Genomic DNA, 15,448 nt, shown 5'->3' with positions numbered 1-15,448 from the left:
CTTTTAGTTGAATATCAGAATGCATGATTAACAAACTAACAAACTAACTATAAACTAATATAATTTTATTAAGTAAACAAAAGATTGTCATGACGGCTACATAACTCAATAGACTACATTGCAAATAACTTGACAATTCTACGAGCTACAAAGCATCATATATATATAGAGAACTAACTTAACCCTAATAAGCAAGAAAACGAAACCCTAATACTAACGGGTTAAGCCCAAATTCAAACAATAAAATAATCTTAAATTCTAACACCCCCATCAAACTCACGGCGGTACACGTCATGAGTTTGCCAACAAGTAAACGTGGATGCAAGCTTCGTTAGGCGGACAAGACAAGATAAGCTCCTTTAGGCGGACACGACAAGGCAAGCTCCTTTAGGCAGACACGACAAGGCAAACCGGCGAGCAATCAAACGAGCAAATGAACAATCCAGGCTTCAATCAACAAGGCCCAACCGATGGCCTCCAAGCAAATCATAATAGCCCAACAGATTGTGAGCTCCATACCTTTTTTTTTCTTTCCTTTTTTCCTCTTTTCTTGTTTTCTTTTTCTATTTTTCAGCTTCTATTTCCTTATTCCTTTCTTCTATCTGGGCAATGTTCTCTAGAGAAAACAAATCCGAGTGCAGGTATGGGATCTCAATTCTGGGATTCTTGACGCGATGGGATAGCAGGGCAGTGAAGTGCAGATCAAAGCGGCGGAGATGATGTGGGTACGGTGCGAAGGCAGCGCAATCAGTGGTGGGTAGATGATTTCACGGGTCTGGATCATGGTTCAGGCGGAGATGTGAGGCGGTTGTGACGACGGCAAGGGTAGTTTTGATTATGCGATGGTGATGGCAATGGTCTACGGATCAGAGCGGCGGCGGATCAGCGGACTTGGGTTGTGGCTGCTTTACAGGTCGCTAAGTGGGTCGATCGGGGTTGATCAGGTTGCAGGCCGTTCGTGCAATAAAGCTTCAGTTTTTTTTTTTTTTTTTTTGTGGCAACTGCGAAACCCTAGCCTAGGCCACAACGAAAAAAACAAATCACAACCAAGAAGATGACAAGACAAACAAACTAGCTACCAAGAACAGATTTAACCCGGAGGATCAAACCTGCTCTGATACTAAGTTGAATATCAAAGTGCACGATTAACAAACTAACAAACTAACTATAAACTAATATAATTTTATTAAGTGAACAAAAGATTGCCATGACAGCTACATAACTCAAGAGACTACATTGCGAATAACTTGATAATTCTACGAGCTACAAAACATCATATATATAGAGAACTAATATAACCCTAATAAGTAAGAAAACGAAACCCTAATACTAATGGGCTAAACCCAAATTCAAACAATAAAATAATCCTAAATTCCAACACTTTTCCACCAAAAAAAAGACTGTGTAACCATACTTTATCCTTTTTTTTATAGTATAAACTTGTTGATGTATAAATTAATTGCTTGTATTTTAATAGGCTTTTTTTATTAGCACCCCATAAAATGTTGAATGCACCACACATTAAAATTTAATATTAAATGATTTATTTACCCCATTATGCAATGACAATTTTGACCTTATTAGGTTTAAAAAAAATAAAATAAAAATCTCTAAATACACCCCAAATCACTAAACCCTAACCCTTATTTATCTTCTCAACTATCAAAACCCTCCCACCCTCCATTGTTGAACAAAACTCTAACCAATGAAACTACAAACATGTTGATTGAGAAAAAATTGTTTTTGACGAATGGAACATGAAATCAATGTTTCGGAACCTTCACATGAGGTAAGACTTCATATTTTTCATTATTTTAGTGATTTCGATGACATCGATAATAATTTAATCTTGAGTTCGTTGCGATGTTTAAACTTCTATATCCAGTTCGTTGAGTGACGTGTAGTCCCTTGTTCATTGTTCCTGGCAGAATCCAAAACCATTTTAGTTCTTTAACCCCCCGGTCTACTCTTTGCTCTGTGGAGTTGACGACACTTTATGGGGTTGAAGTTACGCATCTTTTCATAGTAGATTGTGCCTTTGATAAAATATGTTATAAACAACGTTTCTTGTTATTCATCTGTTTACTCCTCTTCATTCCTCCTAGATTTGAGAGAGAATTCCTAGAGACCAAATCTATTTACCTTCTCCTCTTGGTTGAGTTCAGTTCACAGAGAGAAAGATTTAGAACAGTGAGAGTGTTGGTCACTTCACTAATATGATATATACCATTGCATTTATTTGTAAACCTTTGAATCTCCCCAGTGACAATCACAGCAGAGAAGCTTCTAGATTGTGCTGTGTATTTCTGGTCTTGAGTCCCTAAGATTTTGGGTGAAATTTCTGTCTAATAGTGGTGTGTAAGGTTTTCGGAGTTACCATAATCCACATTTGAATTTGGAGGATATATAAATTCCCAAGAAACTGAGGGTGGATGTAAGCAACAGGCCAAACTGTCTAATTGATTTCGTATTCTTTGTTTTTATGCATGAGAATTTGGGTTATTATCTAGCTCTCCTATTTTTTTCCTTTACCAAAAAGAAAGTCACTCTGCCTATTGATATTGAGTTGTATGGTTCTTAACAAATAATTGAGGTGTATGATTCTTAATAAATAAATGAGGATTTGATAATAATTTTTGGTGTATTTAAATAGGATAGCATACAAGGCAATACCTCTATAGGGGACATTGAGGTTGCAACAACGAGCGTCGTTGATTACACAAACGCATTTAAAACTGACGAGGTAACTATTTTTAGTATATTGAATGTGCATCTGTGAATTTCATGGAAACTCTTGTATTCTTTTATGCAGCATAGTGCATTAGGTTCATAATAGGGAAAAACATATGGGTTGGAATCTTAACATGTCTACAAACATTTTGTTAGTGGCAAATGGCAATGATCTTGTATGTACAGGTGTTCAAAAGTAAAAATGATTTGCTTGATTGGGCTCGCACACAAGGAAAAAAGAATAATATGGTTATTGTCATTAAGAGGTCTGACACGGGAGGGGTTGATCGAAGGAGGAAGAGAGCTCGAATAACATTTGCTTGTGAGAGACATGGCGAGTATCGATCCATATTGAGGAAGTCTGATATTAATGACCAAAATTCTGATGCAAATAATAAGAAGAAGATAGAACCTAGGAATACTAGTACTAAAAAATGCAGATGTCCATTTATGTTGAAAGGAGTCAACGTTGGAGAATGAGATGAATGGAAATTGGAGGTTGAGTGTGGGGTGCATAACCATACTTATTCACAATATCTTGAAGGGCATTCTTTTGTTGGACGATTAACTAAAGAGCAAAATGAACTTTTAGTTGACATGTCTACAAGTTTAGTGAGACCCAAAGTTATTTTGAACACCATAAGGAAAAAAGATCCACTTAATGTAACAACGATGAGGACAATATACAATGCAAGACACTATCATCGGACAAAAGAAAAAGCAGGGAGATCAGAAATGCAACAATTGTTATGTAAGTTGGCTGAGTACAACTATATTGAGCATCATCGAAGTATTGGTGTTGATAATGTTGTTAGTGACTTGTTTTGGACTCACCCAATTAATGTCGATATCTTACATTGTTTCCCACATGTACTTATCATGGATTGCACGTACAAGACTAATAGGCATCGTTTTCCACTCTTGGAGATTGTAGGGGTAACTTCAACTAATATTACATTTTCGGTTGCATTTGCTTTCATTGACCATGAGAAGGAAGACAATTACACATGGGCATTGACAAGATTGAAAACTCTAATGAATGATGATTGTATTCTTGGTGTGATTGTCACTGATCGAGATTTAACACTGATGAATGCCATTCGTAATGTTTTTCCTAGTACTCGACATTTATTGTGTAGATGGCATATAAATCAAGCAGTTGCAACCAATTGCAAGAAACTCTTCACATTAGAGGAGGTTTGGAATATGTTTTTTAATGATTGGCAAACCTTGGTAAGTTCATCAACAGAAGAGGAGTACTTACATAATTGGCATGCCTTTGAATCCAAATTTAGTTCATTTCATGAAGGTATTGATTACTTGAAAACTACATGGCTGAATGAGCACAAGGAAAAGTTTGTGGCTGCATGGACTGACACTTGTATGCATTTTGGTACAAAACAAGTAACATGTAATTTTATTCTTGTTTTACTCAATATATAGCCATGTTGTTATTATGTCTACTAATTTTTACTAATGAACAGGGCGGAAAGTGCACATTCAAAGCTAAAACAGATGATTAGCTCTAGCCAGCTTAGCTTTGATATATTGTGGAATAATATTCACGCGTTATTAGAGTTGCAACACACTGAACTAAATGCCTCATTTGAGCAGAGTCGATGTTTTGTCTACCATGGTTTGAAGCATGAAGAGTTGAGAGAGTTAAGAGGTTTTGTATCCATTGAAGCATTAAACATAATTGTGTGTGAAGCAAAAAGGTAAATTGAGGATTTGTTGTTTCTTTATGGTGTATAGTTACACATATAATTTTTTTTTTTAATAGAATCGACTCAGTTGGTGATGATGTTGTATCATGTGGTTGTACTCTTCGTTGTACACACCAACTCCCATGTGCTCATGAAATTGCAAAGTATAGGAGTAGTAGTCAACCAATTCCAATTGATTGTATACATCATCGTTGGAGAAAGTTGGACATGATCATTGAACCTTCGACTTTTAGTCCCCCAATTCTTCCAATAAGAGCACTCATTGAATGGTTTGTCAATTGGTTTGAGGGTCAAACTAATGAATCTAGACGACAACTATGCATTAAAATAGAGGAGTTGATGAACCCAAGTTCTACGACACTTACAGAACCAATTAAAAAAATTAAAACCAAAGGACGTCCACGTAAAGTTGACACTTCTACTCGTCGTTTGCCATCGGCCTTTGAGATTGCAGAAGCTCTTTCAGGCCATGATAGCCAGCCACAACCCTCTAAAAAGAAACCAAGGGGAAGACCACGCAAATTGAAGGTATACACTTATCTTTATAGTTGTGATGTTTGATATACTAATTGTGAATTCACTAAGTAACCCTTGATTACTATACAGACTTATAGCTCAATTTTACACAATCCGGCCGCCCTTACGCATCAATATATAGGACAGTTCCCTGAGGTAATAAAACAATACATTACTATTGCAATTGATGTCCTTGGAGATGGTAATTGTGGATATAGAGTCATAGCTGAGGCAATGAGATTTGGCCAAGATTCATGGCCAAGGGTACGTAAGGACCTATTGGCGGAAGTACATGGTTGCCCATTCCTATATGAGCAAGCTTTTGGTTGGAAAGAGAGGCGTGTTAAGATTGACTAAGCACTTGACTATTTTGAAGATTCATATGCACTGGAACTCTATTGGATGAGCATGCCAGATATGGGCCATCTTATAGCTTCATGTTATCGTGTAGTAGTGATTTTTTTATCTCGTTTGCAATGCCTCACATTCCTACCTTTATATGTATTAGGAGATGATGAGCCCACTAATCTTCCTGAGATTGCAATTGGTTTAGTCAATGACAATGACTTTATACAGGTACTAAAAGTTGACTTACTTTTTTTGCAACATTGAACGTTGTTTTTGAAAGCTAATTGACTCCTTTTATTTTGTACAGCTACGTTTGGCACCAAGACATCCCATGCCACCGGTTGCACAAAATTGGCATACTCTTGCAGTAAATAACGCTCGACACCTTTACGCCAACTACCAAGATCGTGTGGAACAATTTAAGCTATTACCAGGTCTAAATAGTATAGCCACCACCGAAACGATATGTCTTGATTGTGACTGATTTATGTTTTACAAACTGAATTGAAATATATTGATTGCAAGGCGAGAGTACATTTGTAAAAACAAGGTTTACTTTTTAATGGAGGTTGTGTAAGAAAAATTACATTCAAATTCATTGTGGAGCTCTTTTGTTTTTAATACCAAATCAAAGAAGAAAAAAAATTGAATCATTGCGGTTTACTATAGCAGCTTCATTGCGGAGCTCTGTTTTAAGACCAAATCAAAGAAAAAAAAAAAATTGAATCATTGCGGTTTACTATAGCAGCTTCATTGCGGAGCTCTGTGCTAATCAAACTACCCGAAATATATGGAGTATATATTGAGAACTGTGGGGTGTATAAAAGATGTGTGGTGTATGTACAAAATATAAGGTGTATATTGAGAATGTGGGGCGTGGGGGTATTATGGGAAAATATGTGGGGTGTATTAAGATAATTTTTAAGTGAAAAAGTAAATGTGGTGTGTATTAAATATGTGGGGTTTATTCAACAATTTGTGGGGTATTAATATAATAAGCCATTTTAATATTTCATTTTTTTTTATTGCCTAGGTTGCTTTCTTGACAATCAAGAGCACTCGACGGAAACTTTAGGTGCTTTAGTGAACTTTTATTTTTCCCTTGCCCAAGTTGCTTTTTCGAATTTTTTTTTAAATTTTTTTATGTAGAGACAAAAGTTTCACGATTGTTTGTACGTGGACTGTATCGATTAAATCTTTTGTTTGTTAAAATCTTCTAACATTTTTAATGTGAATAATATTAATCGTCTATGGCATAATTTTTCTTACAATTTCTAATCCCGCAGCAACGCTTGGGGTATCAATTTCTAGTTGGCAAGTAGACTCCAATTGGAGATCACGGAAGGCAAGATTGGACCCGTAAATACATTATCGGAGAAATCCAACTGGAGAATGCTGCTCGGATTGGACAAGGACAGTGGCAGCTCCCCACTTAGAAAATTGGAAGCCAGGAACGAGTACGTGAGGTCGGTACAATGGCCAAGCTCAGAAGGGATGGAAGAGTTTAAGGAATTGATTCCAAGATCATGGGACTGAAGTTCCCTGAGTTGACCTATGGTAGTTGGAATTTTTCCTTCAAATAGATGGTAAGTGTTGCATTTCTTTAAAAAAAATTGTTAGTTTGATGATGTGGCACACATGTGAGTACGACATATTTAATTCAAAGTATGTTTTGACACCAAATCTAACGGAGGGTGCAAATTTGGATATTAGTTTTAGGTTTCATATTGAAGAAATTCTCATGTAGAACCCATGGTTTGTTATATTCAGTTAACCTAGTTAACAGATTCTTTTAGTTCTGTAACTAAATCTAAACTAAATTTCGGAGGTGTAGAGTTCCTAAACCTTTCTTTACGCTTGGAATTTTGGAAAGGGTTTTTCAACTCAAAATCAAGAGATGTGTGGTGTTAAAGCTAATGTTGATTGACGCGGTCTATTTGCGCAGACTGGACAAAGTTCAAAGATGTCTTATTTTTGAAAAAATACAGCTAAAGGATATGGCACTCAAAATGATTGGTCACATCGAGTCATTTTAGCAGAGTTTAAGTCTAGCAGCGTGTGGGTTAAGGCATGGAAATGTGTCACAATTAATCATGTCTTTTACCAAAACACTAGCAAAATCAAGTCACAATTAATCAGATTAATTAACTAGAAATTCAAATGGAAAAATTTGTAAACATTCAGTCGACAAAATTAGCCAATTGGCTAACGAAATGGACAAATTTGCCAAATGCCCTTGGAAATTCAAAATTCAGGAACCACGAACATACGCATATAATAAAAAGTACATGAAAAACAGAAAAACCTTGCGACCAAAAAAACAAAGGAAATTCAGAAAAACTTGTACTTTCTGGTACCAATCCATTGAGCTTAACGGTCATGTGCGAAATTCCAAGCGTAAAGAAAGGATTGTAAAGTCTGCATGCACCTCCAATGTTGTTATTAGCTCCGATTTATTTGTGCCTTGGACAAAGGGAAAAACTCCACGGAAAAATAACAGATCATCATGCAACTCAAAACCATGACATTTCATTATATGCTCCTGCTGCTGTCCGCATTACCATTGATCAAAACGATGTCAACATCTCCAGGAAAACAAGCAGAATCACTCATCAAATGGAAGGACGACTTGTCTTCATCATCATGGCCACCTTCGCTACTCAATTCATGGTCCCTCACCAACCTCAACAGCCTCTGCAACTGGACTGCCATTGTCTGCACCAAAACCAGAACAGTCTCCGAAATACAGCTCTCCGGTATGGAAATTAACGGAACACTGGCTCTTTTCGACTTTTCCCTATTTCCGAGTCTCACCCACTTCGACCTGAGTGGCAACTATTTCCGAGGGCCTATACCATATGCCATTGGAAATCTCTCCAGGCTCACAACTTGACTTGAGCAACAACTCTTTGTACAACAGTTATAACGGATTCTCTGGCCCAATTCCGGACAGTATAGGTTTGATTTCTGGTCTTCAATATATTGACCTGAGTCATAATTTTCTGGAAGGGAAAATTCCACCCTCTATAGGCAAACTCAAGGAGCTCCAGTCCCTTGATCTTTCATACAACTCCTTAAACTCTTCTATCCCTTCTGAGCTTGGTCTTTGCACAAACCTCACCCACTTGTCCCTGTCTTCCAATAAACTCAGTGGGGAACTGCCTCTGTCCTTGTCCAATCTGAAAAACCTCGTTGAATTGCGTTTAGATAATAATCTATTTATTGGTCAAATCATTCCTTCTCTGGTCTCCAATTGGACGGAATTGGTCTCTTTGTACCTTCAAGACAATAGCTTCAGCGGAACCATTTCAGCAGAAATTGGGCTGTTGACACAATTGCAGTATCTAAGGCTTTATTCCAACGAATTCAGAGGTGAGATTCCTCATAGTCTAGGCAATTTATCTCAGCTTCAAGTACTCTATTTGGACCATAATCACTTGACAGGAGAGATTCCTCAGAGTCTAGGCAAATTGACTCAACTTCTGCGACTCTCTTTGGACCATAACCACTTGACTGGAGAGATTCCTCAGAGTCCAGGCAAATTGACTCAGCTTCAGCGACTCTATTTGTCCCATAACCAATTGACAGGAGAGATTCCTCAGAGTCTAGACAAATTAACTCAGCTTTATCGACTCCATTTGTCCAATAACCACTTTACAGGAGAGATTCCTCAGAGTCTAGGCAATTTATCTCACCTTTGTGAACTCGATTTGTCTGCTAACAACTTCACAGGAGTGATCCCAAGGATTTCAGGTATGTTGGACCTCAAGCTTCTTTCATTGTCTAATAACAATTTGATAGGGGTAATGCCAATTCATCTGTTTCTCGCCGCAGGCTTAACAGGTTTGGTCTACTTGGATCTCAGCAGCAATTCACTATCAGGTGCAATACCATCAGAATTGCACATGCTCACAACATTAGAGGTTTTCAATGCCTCACGCAATCATCTCTCAGGCGAAATCCCATCAGCATTAGCTGACATGTTAACTCTAAGTAGCTACGACTTTTCGTATAACAACTTGACAGGGCCATTACCAACCTGTGGCATTTTCGAAAAGGCGCCAACAAGTGCTTTTGTTGGTAACTATGGCTTGTGGAGTCATGCAGATGGACAAACTGAATGTAAGTCTTCCAGTACACATTCCAAAAGGGCTAACAAGAATAAAGTATCCATTATCCTTTATTCCTTTTGCGGTTTCGCAACTGTTGCAATTGCCATTTTTTTCTTTCTTATGTTTCGCAAGAGGTCCACGATCCGGCCTCAGGTAATCAAAACTTCTCAAAACTTCGAGAGTTTTGAAGCAATGATATTGCAAGAGGAAGTGAAATTCACATTTCGGGAAGTTGTCAAGGCCATAGACGACTTTCATGAGAAACACTGCATTGGGAGAGGCGGATTTGGAAGAGTATACAAGGCAGAGCTCGAATCAGGTCAAGTTGTTGCAGTGAAGAGGCTTAACACGAATGACTCTAATGACATTCCAACAATTAATCTCCAAAGTTTTGAGAATGAAATCCAAACTTTGACAACTATCCGGCATCGCAACATCATAAGGCTATACGGCTTCTCTTCAAGGAGGGGTTGCATATTCTTGCTTTACGAATACTTAGAGAAAGGCAGCCTCGGAAAAGCATTGTATGGGGTAGAAGGGGTTACTGAACTTGGGTGGCCAACAAGGGTAAAAATTGTGCAAGGACTTGCTCATGCACTTTCTTACCTGCACCATGACTGCTCACCACCAATTGTTCATCGTGATGTAACTGTCAATAATGTATTGCTCGAGCAAGATTTCGAGCCCCGACTCTCAGATTTTGGAACAGCAAGACCGTTGAGTATTGATTCATCCAACTGGACCAACATTGTTGGTTCGTTAGGATACATGGCGCCAGGTAATGTAAAATTTTAATGTTGCACAATTTTGTACTATCTTTTGTAGAGTTGACAAATTTTCTTCTCTTTATACGCAGAGCTTGCATATATTATGCAGGTGACGGATAAGTGTGATGTTTATAGCTTTGGAGTGGTGGCACTAGAAGTCATGATGGGAAGGCACCCCAGGGATATGCTAGAGTCCAACCTATCAGCATCATCAACGTCAACGAATGAAAATGCTGAGTTGCTTCTGAAAGATGTGTTAGATCAACGACTAGAGCCTCCAGCCAATGAATTGGCAAAGGCAGTGGTGCTTGTAATGAGTATAGCATTGGCTTGTATACGGACGCGTCCTGGGTTGCGTCCGACAATGCATTTTGTGTCACAGAAACTATCAGCTCATAGTCTTCCTTGCCTTCCCGATCCATTTGGTATGCTTACCATCAAGAAGCTATCGGCCCTATAAAACTAGGAGAAATATGTAGCTCCAACTTCAGATTAGAATTCTTGCTAGAGCAGTCTATCAAATAAGGAGATGTTGTGGAATTTTATTTTATTATTTTTATTTTTAATGTTTACAATGAACTTCATAAACATGTATTTGATATCTGCACACCCTAATTACTAGAGTGTTGCAAATTGTGTGGTTGAAAAATATGGTGTTTAGCTCCGTGAAATTCGTACTTGCATAAATAACCAGTTACAAGTATTCTGTCGAGATACTTTCTTAATTATTTGGTTCGATTTTGCCGTTCATTATAATAATTGATATTGTGATTCTAGTAATCTCTGTCAAATATTTATGTAGCTGAATTTTAAGGACCATATTAGAAAAAATGCCCACGCTCTGCTGAGGGTTTTGAAATAGTAACCCACAATTTAATAAACCCAGAAATCAATCAGAGAAAAATTCAAGTAGAATTAAAATGAGTTCTCAATCAGAGAGAACATCAAATTTCATGCAAGCTTTTTTGTTCTAATTTCGGGGCTTAACAATGCAAGATTGGTATTTGCATTTGGTTCAAAGACGTAAGATAAACTGAGGAGCAGAATGAACTAAAAACGAAGAATATTTTTAAGCATCCAAACATCGGTTAAACTAAACAATTAAAAGTAATAAGTTCATTAAAGACATAGATAACATATTTGGTTCTTTGTACCCAAAATGGAAAACATTGATTTCCTCTATGCTATGAAGTTTGCATAAGTGTTGGAAATTTGCAATATAAAAAGAGAGAATCTCAGAATAAAACACATTTAAAGGAAAAGTAATAAGAAAAGAAAATAGTGGTTTTACCTATAATCCATGTGAGGAGTAGTCACAATTGACAACCCAGGAGCTCTATAAATCAAATATATAGGAAATGACCAATAAAAAGTGAATTACAGATTCTCAAATCGGAAAGTAACATTTATTTGAAAAGATTCAGACTCATTTTGGATATAGATAAACAATGGCAAGTTAAAAACCAAAATGATAAGGCATTCAACAACCAACATTCACGTAAAAAACAAAATGATATACATGATATCCGTAGATGTTTCGGTGAACAAATTCCCAAATTGCTCTATCTACCAAACATTTGCAGATCTATAGTTACACAAGTTTGCTTTTATGATATTCACCCCAATACCCACAGTATTGCCAAAACCATATTGTACAGATCTTTTGAGCACCCGAGCCATTGACAATAGCATTGAAGGCAACTACAAAAATTGTACATTATATAAAGAGGCAATCTCAGAATCAGAACACATTTAAAAGAAAAGTAATAAGGAAAAAATAGTGGTTTTTGCCTATATCCATATGAGGATCAAATTTTCAGTCACAATTCACAACACAAGAGCCCTATGAATCAAATATACAGGAAAAGATAAAATAAAAAAGGTAAATTACAGTTCTCAAGTCAAAAAGTAACATTTATTTGAAAAGATTATTATGGAAATACATCTTCACTGTCAGAACGCAAATCACAATGGATTCAGTTTTCTCATTTGCCTGAATAAGATAATACAAAACCAAGGTTAGGGAACATAACACAGGAGCAGAAAACTCTAAAATTTAGTTTTCTCATTCCCCTCCACTACAGCCGCAACATCAACACTTCCAAAATCTGGGTTTAATGAAATTACTGAAATTAATCAGTCCATTAGTTTTCTCATTTAAACTATCGTGGCATGGACAAATGCAAACACATTCCAAAATTTATTCCCAACTTCTGAAATTAATCGATAAGATTGTGAATTTGATCCAAATTAAAAAGAAAAGGAAACGAATTGTTTAAAAATTGTATCTTTATCGTTAAGCACTAAACCCCTTTCCATTGAATCAATCATATAAGGGGGCGAGAGAAGATAGAACTGAACCCAAAAGGCGAAAGCCTTTACTAACAAAGATACATAATTGTTAAATATGTACAATTATAGCTCTCTACTCTTAAACAGCTCTGCTCAACCTCATTCCAGCTGCAAGTTATTTGATCTTAAGCATTTTGCTTTTCTCTTATATAATAAATTGTGTAGATGTCTGTTGAACAAACAATGTTCCATGTATGTTATTTTTTCCCCGAATGACTGCAGCCATGGTGATGTCATTGTTTTGCACTCGATGTTATGATATTATGATTCGCTAACATGTTGGTATCTATAGAAACCAAATTACTTATAAGGAAAAGAAATAACAATGTTACCTTGCCCCATCTTTTGAGTCACACAACTCAAGTTGAGGACTGCCACATGCAAAGAAGAGAAGATACATGTTATAACCCATAAATAAATGGTATAAGCCACAATAAACAACATAAGGTGGAAGGGACAACATTGGATAAGTAAAAGTACCTCACCTGCCATCTCAAGGGCCTAATGGGGTTGTCGCTTGTCAGAGAAAATTCCAGAAAAAGGATATCACCTCAGACCTTATTTCAACATAACATTATTAACATGACTATAGAATGGAGAAATAACAATACATACTGTTCCATTGCCAATAGCTGAAGCATTTGATATTAACAGATCTTGGTTTCTTTGAACATATTTGCAGCTTGCTTGTAAGAGTTCTCGTCCAATGACAAATACCATCTGTAATCAGAACCATATAAATCCATAGAAACTAAAATCAAGAAACGACAACATAAACAAAAAAGAAATTCAAAAAGTAAATAGAAGTACAGTTTATAAACTAAACTTTACAAACAAAATGACATTTACAATAAGAAAGAATAAAAAGATAAATTCGATGACAATAGATAGGGGGCAAAAAGCGCCAACCTTGCACAAATAAGTAAATCGATCTTGGAGAAGACCAGAATCGCAGCTCTCGGAATTTGAATTGTTGGAAGCTGAAACTTCAGGCTTAGCATCTTCCATCTTCACCATAGCAGGTAGACTCGTCTAGACCCTAGCTGAACCAAACCAAAATCAAGATTACCAAAGTTATTTCCAACATACCTCAAAAGTTAAAACAAAACAAAATTGAAGGGTTTTACATGGATTTGCGAATGCAAGAATTTGAATTTCCAAAAACCCAGAACTCCCAAAAAAGAAAGAAAATTTCCAAAACCCAGAACTCAAATTCTCATTGTACGTTTCCCAACTGCTGTAATTGATCTCTTCAGTTACTCGAGCTAAATTTCGCTCCAAAAATCAATAAATTTACTTTGCAGAACAGTCAATTAATCAGTGAGAAAACAAATCACCCAAAAGGTCAGAGATTTCCAAAGCCAAAAGGAAATTACGAGAGAGAAACTGAGGAGAGAGAGATCGGAGTACTGTTAGTTAAAGCGTGGACGGCGTCGGTTCTCCGAGCACTGTAATCCCTGAAGATCTCTTCTGCCGTTCGCGGACTCGAGCCCATCTCCCTGCTCCTCCCTCTTCTTCCTCTCACCGAATCTCACACCCATTCCTCCATCTGACCAATAGCAACTCTACCCTCTGTGAGATGGAAGCAGAAGTCGAGAGCGACGAAAGCAGATTTGTGAGAGAGAGAAGTGGAATTGCTCAGCTAAGCCTCGTTCAGGAGAAGCGTTGGAATTCTTCAGGCTCTCTCTTCTTCTCTCTCTCCCTCTTTTGCAAGCTGAAGGCTCTCTCTCGGTAACCCATCCCCTCGCCAAAGAACAGTAGGTCATCAAACTTGGCTAAACAGTACTTGGCTACTCAAATAAAAACTCCTACTCAAAATTTTTCAAAATTATTCGTGATCAATTTATAGAATTTCTTGTTTATAATCAGTACCATTTATATTATAAATCAACCCATAAAGATCGCATCTGAAAAAAATCAATTAATACTAAGGTCATTTGGTCATCAAACTGTTTAAAAACAAATGAACGGTAATGGTAAAAGCATTACGAACCGTCTATGTATTTATTACAATAAATTGATAAAATGACCTTAGTTTTAATTTATTTTTTGCAGAGATGATCTTTATAATGTGATTCATAATATGAACGATTTTGATCATAAGTACAAAGTTTTGTGATTAAAATACTAAGAATTTTGAGTAGAAGTTCATACTCATCTTTGAGTAGCCAAGTATTGTTCCTCACCAAATACCACACAGTCGTTGATCCCCATCTGCAACCCATCTGATGGTCAGCCCAACACGTGTACATGAGGGCATCCAAACCTACGGACAAAATTACCCTCATATCTTTTAATAATTACTCTCCAACCCAGCCCTAATTTAGATGGCTTTGTTGTAATGGCAAAATCGAATAACAAACTTTATATTGTAGTTAAGCTACAGTCAAATTCCTTCTCAATTTTAGAATAGACTAGTAATTAAAGTATCATTTAGCATGTGAGATGGAACAGAACACAGTGAGACAGAACGCACTCGTTCCACGTTTGGTGCGCCAAATTGTCTGGATGCGCTGTCCTGCAGAACGAATTTTAGTCATTTTTTCGTTCCACATTTCCTCTGGAACGACTTGTTCCAGCTTATGGAACAAAAAATTATAATTTTTTTGGACAATAGTACCCTTCTCTGTTTCATGAATTCCATTGTCTACCCTCTCTCTTTCCCATAGCCTCCCTCTCTTCTACCCTCCCTCTTTCCTGTAGCCTCCTCTTTCTCCACCACAAACCTAACAACCTAACCATGGCTAACCCAATCTCATCAAACCCATCCGAACCCAACCCCACCTTCCTTTTGCCGCCTCCCTCCTCCTTGCTAGTCCCACAACGAGACCATTGCTAGCGACACCCAAGACTCGCATAGCAAGCACCGCCGGGCCTCTTCCGACGATGACAAGGC

At 37.2% G+C, this 15,448-nt stretch overlaps 2 protein-coding genes across 12 annotated transcripts in view; one reads left to right on the top strand and one right to left on the bottom strand.

The window, feature by feature from the left end:
- Positions 1–14,298, bottom strand: part of LOC103411541 (retinoblastoma-related protein-like) — a 29,593-nt gene extending 15,295 nt beyond the window's left edge. Inside the window, exons 1-7 of one of the 9 annotated variants that reach the window (XR_011580603.1) lie at positions 13,963–14,294; positions 13,462–13,595; positions 13,168–13,272; positions 13,038–13,068; positions 12,885–12,923; positions 12,092–12,193; positions 11,492–11,536 (exon numbers count right to left, since the gene is read on the bottom strand). Coding sequence is in view for 5 of the 9 variants with exons in the window: in XM_070821112.1 (XP_070677213.1) it covers positions 12,853–12,923; positions 13,038–13,053; positions 13,168–13,272; positions 13,462–13,569 (300 nt within the window). In the remaining 4 variants the exon portion in view is untranslated. Of the gene's footprint in view, positions 1–11,491; positions 11,537–11,967; positions 12,194–12,819; positions 12,924–13,032; positions 13,069–13,167; positions 13,273–13,461; positions 13,596–13,928 lie in introns of those variants that run through there. The other 8 variants (XR_011580599.1, XR_003773476.2, XR_003773475.2 and 5 more) reach the window with 8 other exon arrangements.
- On the top strand, positions 8,038–10,740 carry LOC103435943 (MDIS1-interacting receptor like kinase 2-like). Of its 3 annotated transcripts, XM_029103506.2 has the most exons (3): positions 8,038–9,074; positions 9,156–10,211; positions 10,290–10,740. In XM_029103506.2, the coding sequence occupies exons 1-3, from the start codon at positions 8,180–8,182 to the stop codon at positions 10,658–10,660; spliced, it is 2,322 nt and encodes a 773-aa protein (XP_028959339.1). In that variant the 5' UTR covers positions 8,038–8,179; the 3' UTR covers positions 10,661–10,740. The 3 variants fall into 3 exon arrangements, with proteins under 3 accessions (XP_028959339.1, XP_070678680.1, XP_070678679.1); XM_070822579.1 differs by having other exon boundaries at positions 8,038–10,211; positions 10,310–10,740; XM_070822578.1 differs by having other exon boundaries at positions 8,038–10,211.
- Positions 14,299–15,448: the final 1,150 nt, after the last annotated feature.

This window comes from Malus domestica, chromosome 05, assembly GCF_042453785.1.
Source record: "Malus domestica chromosome 05, GDT2T_hap1".
Lineage (NCBI taxonomy): Eukaryota > Viridiplantae > Streptophyta > Magnoliopsida > Rosales > Rosaceae > Malus > Malus domestica.
This window is presented reverse-complemented; position numbering and strand designations above follow the sequence as displayed.

Excerpts from the sequence above, each read along its gene's own strand:
- LOC103435943 (XM_070822578.1), top strand. The coding sequence starts at position 8,180 with ATGCCATTGGAAATCTCTCCAGGCTCACAACTTGACTTGAGCAACAAC. Across the intron at positions 10,212-10,289 it reads GTTAGGATACATGGCGCCAG|AGCTTGCATATATTATGCAG; the intron begins GTAATGTAAAAT and ends CTTTATACGCAG.